This window comes from Corythoichthys intestinalis, chromosome 17 (assembly GCF_030265065.1).
Source record: "Corythoichthys intestinalis isolate RoL2023-P3 chromosome 17, ASM3026506v1, whole genome shotgun sequence".
In the NCBI taxonomy this organism is placed as follows: Eukaryota; Metazoa; Chordata; class Actinopteri; order Syngnathiformes; family Syngnathidae; genus Corythoichthys; species Corythoichthys intestinalis.
The window spans coordinates 40,383,487-40,397,187 of NC_080411.1; the positions used below are offsets into that span (position 1 = coordinate 40,383,487).

General features: G+C 37.2%; 1 protein-coding gene across 3 annotated transcripts in view; it reads left to right on the forward strand.

The window, feature by feature from the left end:
- Positions 1-12,932, forward strand: part of pip5k1ba (phosphatidylinositol-4-phosphate 5-kinase, type I, beta a) — a 49,518-nt gene extending 36,586 nt beyond the window's left edge. For all 3 annotated transcript variants that reach the window (XM_057818973.1, XM_057818974.1, XM_057818972.1), the window contains 8 exons: positions 352-536; positions 661-741; positions 829-877; positions 3,791-3,875; positions 3,955-4,086; positions 4,267-4,351; positions 4,524-4,620; positions 12,306-12,932. In XM_057818973.1, the coding sequence (XP_057674956.1) occupies positions 352-536; positions 661-741; positions 829-877; positions 3,791-3,875; positions 3,955-4,086; positions 4,267-4,351; positions 4,524-4,620; positions 12,306-12,308 (717 nt within the window). In that variant the 3' untranslated portion in view covers positions 12,309-12,932. The remainder of the gene's footprint in view (positions 1-351; positions 537-660; positions 742-828; positions 878-3,790; positions 3,876-3,954; positions 4,087-4,266; positions 4,352-4,523; positions 4,621-12,305) is intronic.
- The last annotated feature ends 769 nt before the right edge of the window (positions 12,933-13,701 follow it).

Consider the following 13,701-nt stretch of genomic DNA (forward strand, 5'->3'; position numbering starts at 1 on the left):
AAAGGCATCAAGTGGTTAGGTAAAAGTTCTCAGCTCAAGGAAGTATTTGTTTTCAAGAATGGTATTTCTTTGTTAAATTACGTGGTGCCAGGAGGGATTGAGCCTAGGTTGTGTAAAACTGTACCTGATTACTTAAATCCTTTCAATTAGGAAATTGCCTAATGTTTGAAAGGGGTGAATACATTTTGTAAAGTTCTGATCTAACCATGCATTGTACGATAATCCAAATAACTTTGGAAGCACTAAAAACAAAATGTTTCATTCGCATAGGAACCAGGAAAAGAGCTGAAAGCTAGGTTCTAAGCCTCGACTGGTCACGTTGATATTCCAACCACTTGACAATGTTTTTAGGTTTTAGAGAGCTTCAAGATCATGGACTACAGCCTCCTACTAGGAATCCATGTTTTAGACCGCAAGACGTCAAACAGAGAAAGCAGACGCGACAGCAGGAAAGGACAGAAAGTTCTCTACTCCACTGCCCTCGAATCCATCCAAGGGACTGTGAAAGACCCAGAACCAGTGGCAGATGATGACACGTGAGATAACGTTTTTAATTCTGTTTTTCCCAAATAGATAAATATCCAGCCTAAGGAGCATGATATGTTTAATGCGTCTTCGAGGAAATTATGTGACTTCATTTTGCAAATGTGTTCCTTTCAGATTGGGTGGAATTCCAGCCAAGCATAAAGACGAAAATGTGCTCATCTTTTTAGGGATCATCGATATCCTTCAGTCTTACAGGTTCGTGAGGCTTCTCATGAACTCACAGTCAACAGCAGGTTTCAATGTGGTTATTTGTAATACATACGGAACAATGTTTATTGTCAGGTTCATCAAGAAAGTGGAACATTCCTGGAAATCACTTCTACATGATGGGGTATGTGCCATGGCACATTTCTTGTGTGTGCTTATATGCGACTCAGCATTGTTGTTTTTGGCAGCCCTTTTACCATAATTTTTGGACTACAAGGCGCACCTGACCGTAGGCCGCCACCCACCAAATTTGATACGAAAACAGCATTTGTTCATAGATAAGCCGCGCTGGACCATAAAATGCAGCTGTCATCACTTTTTCATGGGATATTTATACCAAAAGATGTTAACCGATTATACTTTATTTGACACCGGCATCATAAGACTGTCATAAGACCAAATGAACCACTGTGATGCTTTGAAGCAATTGGCTGCAAAGCTTAATTGCTTCAAGAAGCTTCATTTGGCCATCACTGCTCCCATGGGGGAGACAGTCAACCTCTGCTGCCACCTTCTGTCAACACTCTTGTCATCCAACATGCCTCCTAACATCCATTGCAGCGCTACAGATGTAAATAACAACCAAACTTCATGTTCTGTGCTAATTATTTCTTCAGTTACTGTTCCAGTTGTTTCATGATTTTTTTTTTTTTTTTTTTTGGCGCCATAAGACATAAGATCATCATAATTATGAAATGACACTGCCATGAGCATTAATGATTGCATATGACAGATGTCATTTTGTGTCATCTGGCAAATTATCACACTTTTGAATGGATGTAAAATATCAGAGCTGGACAATAATGGAGTCAGTGACACAAAATGACTTCTGCCATAAGCATTCATTAATGCCCATGATAGTTTCATGTCATAATTATGACGGTCTCATGACAATATTATGACCCTGCTGTCAAAATGTCGCCTATTAACCCAAATAAATCAACATAAAAGCCGCACTGGACTATAAGCCGCAGGATTCAAAATGAGGGGGGAAAAAAGTAGTCTCATAGTCCGAAAATTACTTTTTAAAAAATATATATATTTTTTTTTGTCTTTGACTTTTGGACAAAAATACTTATTACCCTAAGTCATATTTTAGTCATTTCAAAATGTGTTTGTTTTCGTCTAGTTTCAGTTGGCAGAATTTCATACAAATTTCATCTGGTTTTAGTTTACAGTTACACAAAATGTTTTCGTCTGTAAAATTAACAAAAGTTTCCAATAATTTCAATTGAACAGAGACAGACGAGCACATATTGTAGCGTCTAAAAGGACAGCACCAACTTGGTGATGATAATACACACTCACCAGGAGAAGCAGTACATGATTTTCAATTAAACCCACCTGGAAGCCACGAACTGTATGAAAAAAAAAAATCCCGAGCGTTTAACACTAGGAGTTCTGGGATTTTTTTGCTATTCTTAGAGTCTAGCCAGAAGTTGCAAGCAATCAGTATTTCCCAGTAATGGCTCATTTACCAAACAAAACAGTTAAAGCAGGCTATTAGGTAAATGCAGAGGTGGGTAGAGTAGCCAAAAAAATTACTCAAGTAAGAGTAGCATTACTTCAAAATTATATTACTCAAGTAAGAGTAAAAGTAGTTATCCAAAAAAATGTACTCAAGTACAAGTAGAAAATTATCCAGTGAAAAGAATACTCAAGTAATGGGTAACATTGTGAGTATCTGCTTATTTTTTTTTATTATTTTTATTTTTTTAAACAATGGTGTTTTTTTTTCTCAACAAGTTATCTGTATGAACTGTTGTTTTAATGATACTGTACAATAACCTATTACATAACCACATCAAACCAAAGAAAATAAAGTCAATAAAAGCATTACTCGTCCAAAGAGCATTAGTGCCCTCTAGTGGAAAAATAGTTCCTAGTTTGAATAGTAAATAGTTCCCTCATATTTGCTATTATGAAATTAAATCATATCTCCAGTTTTCCTTGGTCAATCGGTGCCAAATAAAAACTGGGAGAGAGGTTTAAATCCGCGCTTTCAAGTCATGTTGAAGGCAGCGCTCTATGTCAAATACTTTTTTTTTTTTTTTTTTAATATATATACAGTGCTTTGAAGACTCCACGTGATTGAACAGGCTGGCGTGATTATAGAACAGTAAGCTTGCGTCAGATTAATGGAGTCATGTGACTATTGTTGCGACGTCTCATTCATGAAATTGGTAGAGCTACTCTAGGCATCGTTGGCAAAAAAAATATATCTAGTATGTAGAATGAAGAGGAAAAAATGTAACGACTCTTTTGTAGCCGTTAGTAGCGGAGTAAGAGTAGCGTTTTTTTCTTCACAAATCAACTCAAGTAAAATTAAAAAGTATAGCTTAGTGAAACTACTCTTAGAAGTACATTTTTCTCAAAAAGTCACTCGAGTAAATGTAACGGAGTACATGTAAAGTGTTACTACCCACCTCTGGCTAAATGCAATTTCACCAACTGCCTCACCTGTAGATTTACTAACCAGAAAAGCCAAGTGGCTCTGCTTTAGATTGGGCAGCATTTTAAGAGGATGCTTGCCATTCTGAAGCTAATCCTAACGCGAATGCTACGCTAATGTTAGGAGTTACATTTAACGTCTGAAGATCACTCAGCACAGACCTTTAAAAGCTAAAGCAGCATTGCATATTCTCTCTAGCCAAGATAAGAAAACAAATCTTACCGTGTTTCCACACAAGCAAGATGGAGTGCAGTCTCGCTTTAGACACATCTTAAAGGCCCAGCACATCTCCCTTGAGTGACACGACCCACACACAAGTTGACGTACTCCACATACATAATGATAATGTCACGCCTTGTCAACATATGACAGAAATTATGTCGCATTTTCGTCTCGTTATCATCTCGACAGACAAAAATTGGGATTTGTCGCTTTATGTTCTGGTCTCCAAAACCACATTTTTAACTCGTCATCGTGACGTCATCGTCATGAAAAAAAATTGTCAACGAAATGTTTTCGATATTGTCTTTTTTTTAGGAAAACAACACTACGACTGAGCTTTCTTTTCTTTTCTTTTCTTTTCAGGACACGGTGTCAGTTCACAGGCCCAATTTCTATGCAGACAGGTTTCTGAAATTCATGGGCTCTACTGTATTCAAACGCATCCTTCGTAAGTTATTCTGCAATCAAAGTGCATATTATAAACCCTTGATGAAGAGTTTCTCAAATATACTTGTTTTGATTTACAGCTTTGAGAGGAACATCTTCCAAAAGGAAAAAGAATTTTTTTTATGCAAATAAGTCAGCCTCTCAGGAGTTACTTTCTCCTCAAAAGGAGGAATGGGAGAAGAAAAAAGCACAAAGCGTGGACAACCTAGATGGTAATAAGCGTTAAGCAAAACAAAAAAAAACGTATTTAATTTTTGTTGTTGTTGCTATTTTTATACCAAAGATAAAATTACATACCACACCAATGATAAAAATAACACAAAAATATCCATAATTACTTGTAAAATGTCTGAAATTATCTTTACTAATATCATGTTTGTGTCTTCCACCAGTTTACAGTTCATCCGAGGAACCAGGTCCTCTACCAAAATCAACTGTTTCAATCAATTCTAATGATGAAGAGCACCTTGACAGCAGGTACAATAGCATACATTCTTCTTTTTATAATCTATAAACTACAAAAAAAGGACATTTCTATCCATACGAAAATACAATATAAACCCCCTCAACTGAAAAATAATACTTCAGCCTTTGGGGGGGATTACCGTCATGCATGTTTTGACACTTCTTTATTCACGCTAAAACACAGTGAACACAGACGAGCCTCGAGTTCAACAATTGCATTGGATGATCCTCTGCCACCCATCATCAGAAGCCAGTCAACATCTGAGCTTGATGCCTACTTGGTATGTGATATGCTACAAATTAAGTGCCGTTTACATGGTGACACTCCAAGAATACGACAAATTTCATGTTTTTATTTACTTGGTTCCGTCTTGGTTCGGTCTCTATTGGAAATGAAAATGATGTAGTATTCATGCCAGGCCATAGGGGGCAGTGCAGTTTTCCTTGACAACAACCTCCTCGGCCCGATAGACAACATACCCGCCCCCATGAATGGCGTCCACATGTTTTTTTTCCTTTTGCTTCAAAAGGCACAAAAATGTGAAAATATATTTGAATTAAAAATATTATAAAATTAGTGAATTAAAGCCGACGTTCCACATTCCACAATGTTCGCTCTTTTGAATGTGTACTAGCAATGACTGAGCATGCCCAAATTGACGTGTGCAAGTGCTGACGTCATCAGAGAGAGAGCGTTCATATGGTTGCGGAGTAATACCCGCAATCGAATCGTTCCGCTTTGGAGGCCAGAATCAAAAGTTTGCGTCTTCACCTTCACCATGTTGTTGCAGCGATAAGATGTATAAATTTGGAAGTCAACTTTTTTAGTTGAGAGACACTTTATTAAAGGGTTAATAAAAATAAAAAAAACTCATGACGCTACAAATATTTGAAGGATGTAGAAAAAATTATTTCAATCAGAAACACACAAAATAATTTTTATTTCACATTCCAAGTGAGTCCCGTTGTTATTATGTTTGACATTAGTAAATATTAGTGACTCAAACATTACATTTTGATACTCTGCCTTTTCCTCACGGCTTGCCTTCTTCAAAACTTCTTGTGAACTTTCTTTTTTATAGGATGTTTTTCCACCCTCTTCAATCTTAGCTCTTTTACACTAGTGAGCTTGTAGCCTCTATGCCCAATTGGGTATTTGAGTTTCCTGATTTGAGTTTTTCCGCTTTACTCCTCTTACATAACCACCAAATCCTCGTTCAGGCTTATATGAAGCTATTTGTCAGACGTCTTTAAGTATTTATTCCCTGCAATGTGAAAAGCCGGGGACATTTGGGTAATCTCACAAAACGCTAATTATTTACAAAAAAATGTTAGCATTCAAAGGAAATGAATTTAGTACGGTTAAATCCCTTCATCCAAGGAAAGCCTTTTCATTCAAGGATAGCAAAATGAATACGAAAGACTCATAAAACAAAAGGTACAAAAGGAATAATTTCTTCAATTTGATCATTACCAAACACATGCAAAGTGAACATTATTTATTTCATTTTAATTTGGTCAGTAAAAGCAATAGTATGCAACTTTTGATTGAATTTAGAAAGGCATTGCGCAAGTAAATTCCTGTATAGTCCACATCACACATACGGCATGCTATTGTGAGATTTTAAAGTTGACAGTGAATGATAAGCAGGCTCAAGTTCAAGATTTAGAGTAGGAGCTGTATTAGCATACATACACTATATACCAGGCCTGCACAATATATCGTTTGAACATCGCCATCGCTGTTGGGTTTCTGGGTGAGCGGGTGACCCATGCGCTGACATAATAAGCAAACTGGCAGTGTCAACAATTTATTGAGAAGTTTGGCAGAAGTTGTCGAAATAGTCAGGTGAGTCTTTATGGTGGGTGAGCAGGTGGGCAAGCAGGCGTTCAGGCAGGCAAGTTGTGGAAGGATCTAGGGAACAAAAGAAAAATTAGCTAAACAGCAGATTTTCAGGTTTTCCGACTGAAGCAGGAGTCACAAACTCGTTGAGCTGAGTTGTTGATCTGGCGATGAGGTGAGGCCAGGGACTAGCTTAAGTAAGCCATTAACGACGATCACCTACGCCTGGTTCCAGGCTCACCCATCTGTCCAATCCTGTAATCAAGAGGATAAGCAGGGCTCAGGATCCCTAACAATCGCAATATGTGCATGCGCAACAGCCCCATCGCAGGACGTGCGATTTTTTTTTTTTTTTTTTTTAATGTAAACTTTTGTTTTTACTTCATAAAAGCAAATTGTGCAAAGACATGGCTTCCTTGATCCCTTTGAAACACACCGATCTTTATCATTCAAAGATAAACCCCTTTAGCCTGGATTAAACGGTATTATATGAATCCTAGGGATGTCTCGATCTCATATTTTTGCAGCCTAGTCCAAGTCACCTGATTTTGAGAATCTGCCGATACCAAGTCCCAATCCAATACTGATTTTTTTTCTTCTTCGACGCTAATACTGCCGAAAACACCATCTCACTTACACAATGAATGAGTTGCCACAGTACACTTCAGACTGCTTACCAAGATTAACGATGATTAACACATTTCTGCCTTTGATTGTAGAGCTACCGAGGCGTCTCTGGCCAGATCAAAGTTACAAACCTGTCAATCATCGTTAACTTTATCTACCAAACGCCGGCTGCACTGGTGACCAAGAAAAAGTTTGGTCGCACTGCTTTTCAGGAGGGAGGGTGAGAGGCTGGACTGGCATTAAGCAGAAAAGCAAACATATTTTTTAAATCAAAAACCTGATCCTTTTCACCCAAATCCTCTGAAAAATGGCGCAATCTAACCAATTTCCAACCATGTGATCGGATCGGAACATCTCTAATGAATACAATGTGGTCATAGTGAGTCAACCAAAGTCTTTCCAAACAGAGCTATTCAAGTCTGGTGAAAATTTTTCTAGTTTTAATATCAAAATATATATCACAAACCCCCAAAAAATCGCATTGTCAGTTTTTCCAATATCATTCAGCTCTAATAGATACTGTATGATCTCTGACCTTCTTGTACAGAAAGAGTATGTGAACATTTTTTGGTACCTTTACAGTTTTCATCCATGAGCAGACTTGGATAGAGCGGCCAAAAATTTTACTGAAGTAAGAGTAGTGTTAATTCTCAAAAATATTACTCAAGTAAAAGTAAAAGTCATCATCCAGAAATGTACTGAAGTACAAGTTAAAAAAGTATTAATTGAAAAGAATACTGAAGTAGTGAGTAACATTGTGAATACATGCTTACAATGTTAGATTTTTTTTTTTTTAATAATAGTATATTTTTTGCCTCTGCAACAACTTCATCTATATGAACTGTTATTATTATACTGTGCTATATCCCAGAGCCCCCGACCTTTTTTGCACCACAGACTGGTGTGATATGGGCCTTTTTTTCACGGACCGGCAATGTGTGGCAGAAAATGACAGTAAATATAAAATAACACGAACATTAAGTGCAGGGAAAATGCAAATCACCATACGCTGAATTAACATTTTTTAACCGCGGCCTCTCCTAAAACTTGACGGCAAATATCCTTGGTCGTGGGCATAATGAGTTCATCTCCAGCCATGAAAGGTTTCATGGCTTTAGAAATACAGTTCGCCACAAGGAATGATGCTCTCAGTGCATTTTCTCTTTTTTGCCTCGTTTGCTAGCTTTTAGCCACATAGTATGCAAAATGCACTTGGTTGTCGGCTCCTCTTCTGGCTCAGCTGGTGGCCTTTTCCCCATAAAAAAGCTGTCCAAAAACATCACCACCCGCAGCACACAAGCAACAGCAGCTAACGTTACTTTTTACATTGACTGGCGCTGGGCTGCTATAGACCCTACTCACATGACATCACAACCACGCCTCCGCGCCATATTGTCCGTCTACTCGTCGTTTTGACGCATTACCGCTACGTAAATTCCTTCTATTATGGCGTTTTTCTGCTCGTTAACATTAATAATCAAAATGGTGAAGGCGTGTGTGGCGGTTGGTTGCAATAACAGAGAAGATAGACGGAGAGACTTGAAGTTATACCGTATTCCAAGAGACCCGGAGAGGAAAGAGATGGACTGCTGTAATTCGACGAGAAAACTGGCCTCCAAACGATTACCACGGATTATGTAGTAGTCATTTTATATCTGGTAAGATGCATTTAATATATATATTTAGAGGGTTTGGGGCTGACAACAACAATTAAGATCATTGCGAGGCTAATCGCCGACAACATACAGTTTCAAATTCAAGATGCTTATTTCTTCCACCATCATTACATTTTGAATAATATTTAGCTGGTACCAAGTTAAAGAAGCTGGCCTCGTCTACGGATCATCAGTTAAACAGGTGTGTCCAAACCTTTTGCAAAGGGGGCCAGATTTATGTGGTAAAAATGCGGGGGGCTACCTTGGCTGATTTACATAGATCAATATATTTAAACAAATGTTAGCAAGCCCTTCTGTGTGTCACATTTGCTTGATTATTTTTTTAAATTCATAATTTCAACAGTCTCGTCTTTGTGGCGTTCTCTTTTGACACTCAGGCTCTTGCGAAATACTGCTGCTGTAGCTTCAAGTTGCTATAATTTCTCGCTGCATATCTTCCCTGTAATGTTGTCGTACATGTTAGCATGTCTTGTTATTATCGCGTCACATCAAACTCTTTGAAAACAGCGCCTGTCTCTTTGCAAATGAGGCAGACACAGTTGTTGCGTGTTTTATTGAAGAAATAGTCCAATGTCCACCTTTCCTTGAAGCGTCGGCCATCGCAGTCAACTTTTTTTTTTTTTTTTTGATTGTCGCCATTTTAGAAATCACACAGGGTAATGTTGCTTAGAGTGCTGCTCTTAATGTTTTTCAAAGTTTCGTGAGAATAGGCCGAGTTTCTGTGGAAAAGATAGTTGTAGATATCAGGGTAGCAGATGTCAGGCAGAGAGGGCGAAGACAGCGGGTCGAAAAATATCGATTTAGGCATCAAATATGGATCTGGCGAATGGGTAGACTGAAGCTTTTCCACATAACACCTTTTATGCAACGCATCCAATGAGTTTACAGCGTCTGAAAGCACCGGGGCTTCCATGAATTGCTCTATAAACTGAACGACTAATTGAAACCATTGAGAATAGGGCTAAACAGAGACGGACAATATGCGATACGGCGACACGTCATTCTGTGACGTCGGTGAGTAGGGTCTATAGGTGTGCAAACACCCCAGTTATTGTTGCCAAACTCGAGAGGGCGATGTACGCAAATTTCTACTCAGATTAGTTAAGGCTCAGGCCAGATTGTGGTCGTTCGCAAATTATTTATTATTTCTCTGCGGCCCGGTAGCAAATGCGCCACGAACTGGTACCGGTACCTGGTCCGATAATTGGGGATCCCTGCTGAGTTGCTGATCCTATTACGTGACCATATTATGTCAAAAATATGACACAAAAATAATCAAATTTAGACCAGAACACTATGACCCATTACTCCTCCGAAGCGTATGAGCGCCCTCTAGTGGAGAAAACACACTGTTGCCTCCGAATGGTATAATGGAGTCATGTGTTTATTGTTGCGACAGCTCACTAGTGAAACAGGTAACACTACTTTCAGCACCTCTGGCAAAAATGAAGCCAACATGTATAATAAAGCGGAAAAATGTAACGGCTCTAGTGTAGCCCAAAGTAGCGGGGCTAAGAGTTTCTTCTCCAAAAATCTACTCAAGAAAAAATATAAACTATTGTGTGGTACAACTACTCTGAGAAGTACATTTTTCTCAAAAAGTTACTCAAGTAAATGTAATGGAATAAATGTAATGCGTTACTACCCACCTCTTTCCATGAGTGTACAATAGGCATTATTACTTCTTCCGGTCTCAGATTCTCTTTTTACCAAGGGTGTAGGTTTGCATAGGGACGGTAGGGACAAAACACTACCAACTTTTCAGGATGCTCAAATTGTACCCACCAACTTTTAAGCAACCTTATTTGCATTATATAATTATAATGAGTTCAGATATAGGCAATTTAGATTGTCTGCCTATACTGTATGTTGTAAGGATAGAATTGACCCTACCATTATTAACCCTTGTCCTTTTACTTCATAATGATATTGACGGGACACGGGGCGCAGGGCCGATTAATAGGGGGCCTGCATTGTTGGCGTGGTCATCAAAGCTGACCGAGTGGAATCACAGACAGAGCTTTTTTCGGTGAAATTTCTTGTGAATAAATGCTTAAATCCCTGATTTCTTTATAGATATGGACTTAAAACAGCCTTGATTCTTGGTTAAAAGCAGAAGAAAGAAAGAAAAAAAAACGTGCAGTTAACATTTATTTTACGTAAATATGTCGAAGTACGATGGTAGTCTGTTAGTCAATGTGGCGGCCGACATATGTAAACAGAGCTTTTCCGTTGACAATGTGTGTGAATAAATGCTTAAATCCCTGAACTCTTCATAGATATGGACGTAAAACAGTCTCAATTCTTTGTTTAAAAGCAGAAAGAATAAAAAAACGTGCAGTTAGCATTTATTTCGCGTAAATACTGTAGGTCAAAGAATGATGCTAGTCTGTTAGACAATGTGGCGGCAGCTTTAAAACAAAGAGCTTTTTACGTTGAAAATTTTTGTGAAAAACCTTTGCAGTAGAGTATATTGTTTTCGGGTCAAGTTTGGTGATGTCAGAAGTACCATTGATTTTTGCATACAAAAATTTGAAAACGGGTGAATTCTGACCCCAACACAATATGAGGGTTAAGTGAATTATTTTCATTATGTCAGATTTACATTTACCCCTTTTCACTTGCTGAATGTGCCCGTCCATTTTTTCCCCCTCAAACGCACGTTTGATTGGCCGATAACTTGCATTCATTTAAAATATACTTATTTATTTTCTGAACTATTTTTTTTAAATAAATTAATAAATATAAATTATTATATATATTTTTAGGTATATATTTGCAGCCTAAGCAGACATTTTTTTCAGATAATCATACATTAATCATAGTCGAGGTAAAAAGTTTTCTTTTTTTTTTTGTTGCGTTTAGCTGTGCTTGTGGTTAAAAGCAGTTATGTTTTAACTGAAGGAAGGCTCCATTTTTTATACCCCGACTAAGACGTTTTTTTCAGTTATACTTATTTATATAGACAATGTTGAGTGGTCTTAAGACAAATGTTTATTTTTTTGCATTCCTGGATAGTTAAGAGATGATTAACAAGTGTGTATTTGTTGTGTGTGTTAATATATTTTAAGTTATGTTCAAATATCGCAATTTAAATTTCCTAATAAAATCCAGACATTTATTCTGGAAGTTTTCAAAATGTTTCTATAGTAGTTTTTGAAAACAAAGGTTTGAATTGGATGGTGTCTCACCTGAAACAATACAAGTGAAAAGTTAGTACAAGTCCATACAGATTTATTTTGCATCGATCATTTAGCCTATCATTTACTTATATGCTTGAGAAATGTAGCCCAGACCCCCGTTCACTCAGTCTGTTTGGTCTTATTAATGTCTCGGCCCCAGCAAAAAGTGTAAATGCACGTTATACTGTTATATCGCCTCTACCAATTTTGAGACCAAACCTATGCCCTTGCTTTTTTCTGAACTCAAATCTGAACTCACCACGTCAGATTCACTGAAAAAGATCAGAAGAGACCAGACATAATTGTAGAGTCAGAGCCAAATTTGCTTCACACTTTTATATTAGCATCACCCACAGGGTATTACACATGTACTTCAAATACAAAAATGGACATGATTTTGGCTCAGGTGAGGTATAAAAGCTCTTAGGGTGAAGTTTTAGTTGTGTGCCTTTTTAAAGCATCACCTGTGTGTACTTTGGTTTGAATAGACATTCTGTTGGACTTACTTGCCTTTTCAAATTTCATTCGCTTGTAAATTATTTACCATAATCCAAATGTGAGTAATTTAGGGATGAACTTTGGTAAATAGCTTGGGGGACATTTTGTTAATAAGAGTCTTGGTTTGTTTTGTTTTGTAGTGAGGCGACAAAGACGCTGGATGCTCACGAAGATTCCATGCCTTTACGTAGAAGAAGACATCCTTCACTGTCAACCTTAAAACCTCACAATAGCAATCTATATGTGTAATGTGAACTATACAGGCATTTACTTGCACAATGCCTTTCATATCTTTTAGATCCAATCAGAAGTTGCATTCTATGACTTTTACACCAAATCAAAAATGCAAATGAACTACAGCTTTGTTTTGCTTCAGTACTAATGCTGCAAATTTGACATTTACATCTTATGTATAAATGTTGATATTCTCTCAGTGGCTGGATCCCTGGGCAAGTGTTTTTGCAATAATGAATCAATAATGCATCTAATTTATTTGACCACCTGATCAATGTTTTCGAATTACTATTAATTACATAATACCCAAACATGACAGTTTGTTGCAATATTGTTATCCCTTGCTTTAATTTGCTGTTGGCCATGTGCCTTGTGTTTTATAGTTAGATGTTCAAAATGATTAAGATGTGTATAAATGTGTCCAAGAAATACTTATGGTTGTCTTTCTATAAAATTAAATATTACTTGTTATTAATGTAAATGTGTGGATTAGAGATTAGTGTCTCTGTAGATACCGACCTCAAAGCAAAGTTTGTATCCAGGTACATTTATGAAGATGTTGCATCAAATAGTCCACAGATAATAAAATAAGTGAAATACCGATGTGTGTGGAATGTTTGGTCTTTTTTTTTTTTAATATATATATATATATATATTATGTATGTATATATATATATATATATTTTTTTAAAATATATATATATATATATATATATATATATATATATATATGTAAATATATGTATATATCAGCCCGTAGTCTCATACAGTATTCCCTCCTTTAGAGACACCTAAATTCACAATTTCAAATGCCTTTGCCAACCCTCAATGCAAATTTATACTACATTTATTATAATAGATATCAGTGATAGAATGTAACGAATTAAACATACGTCGTTAATGTACTTAAGTACATTTTTTTTGTGTATCAGTACTTCAGTACAAATATGAAGTGATACCTTTTACTTTTACGTCACTACATTTTACAGCACGTATCTGTACTTCTGACGCCACTACTTTTCAAATTGTCACCTGCGTTACATGTAAGTTTTGTTTGTTCGTTTTTCTCATCGAGAATAGACCCTACTCACGTGACGTCACAGCCACGCCCCCGCGCCATGTTGTCCCTATACTCGTCATGTTAATGCATTAGCGCTTCGTAAATTCCTCCTATTATGGCGTGTTTTTCTGCTCGTTAACATTAATAATCAAAATGGTGAAGTCGTGTGTGACGGTCGGTTGCAAAAACAGAGAAGATAGACGGAGAGACTTGAAGTTTTACCGTATTCCGAGAGACCGAGA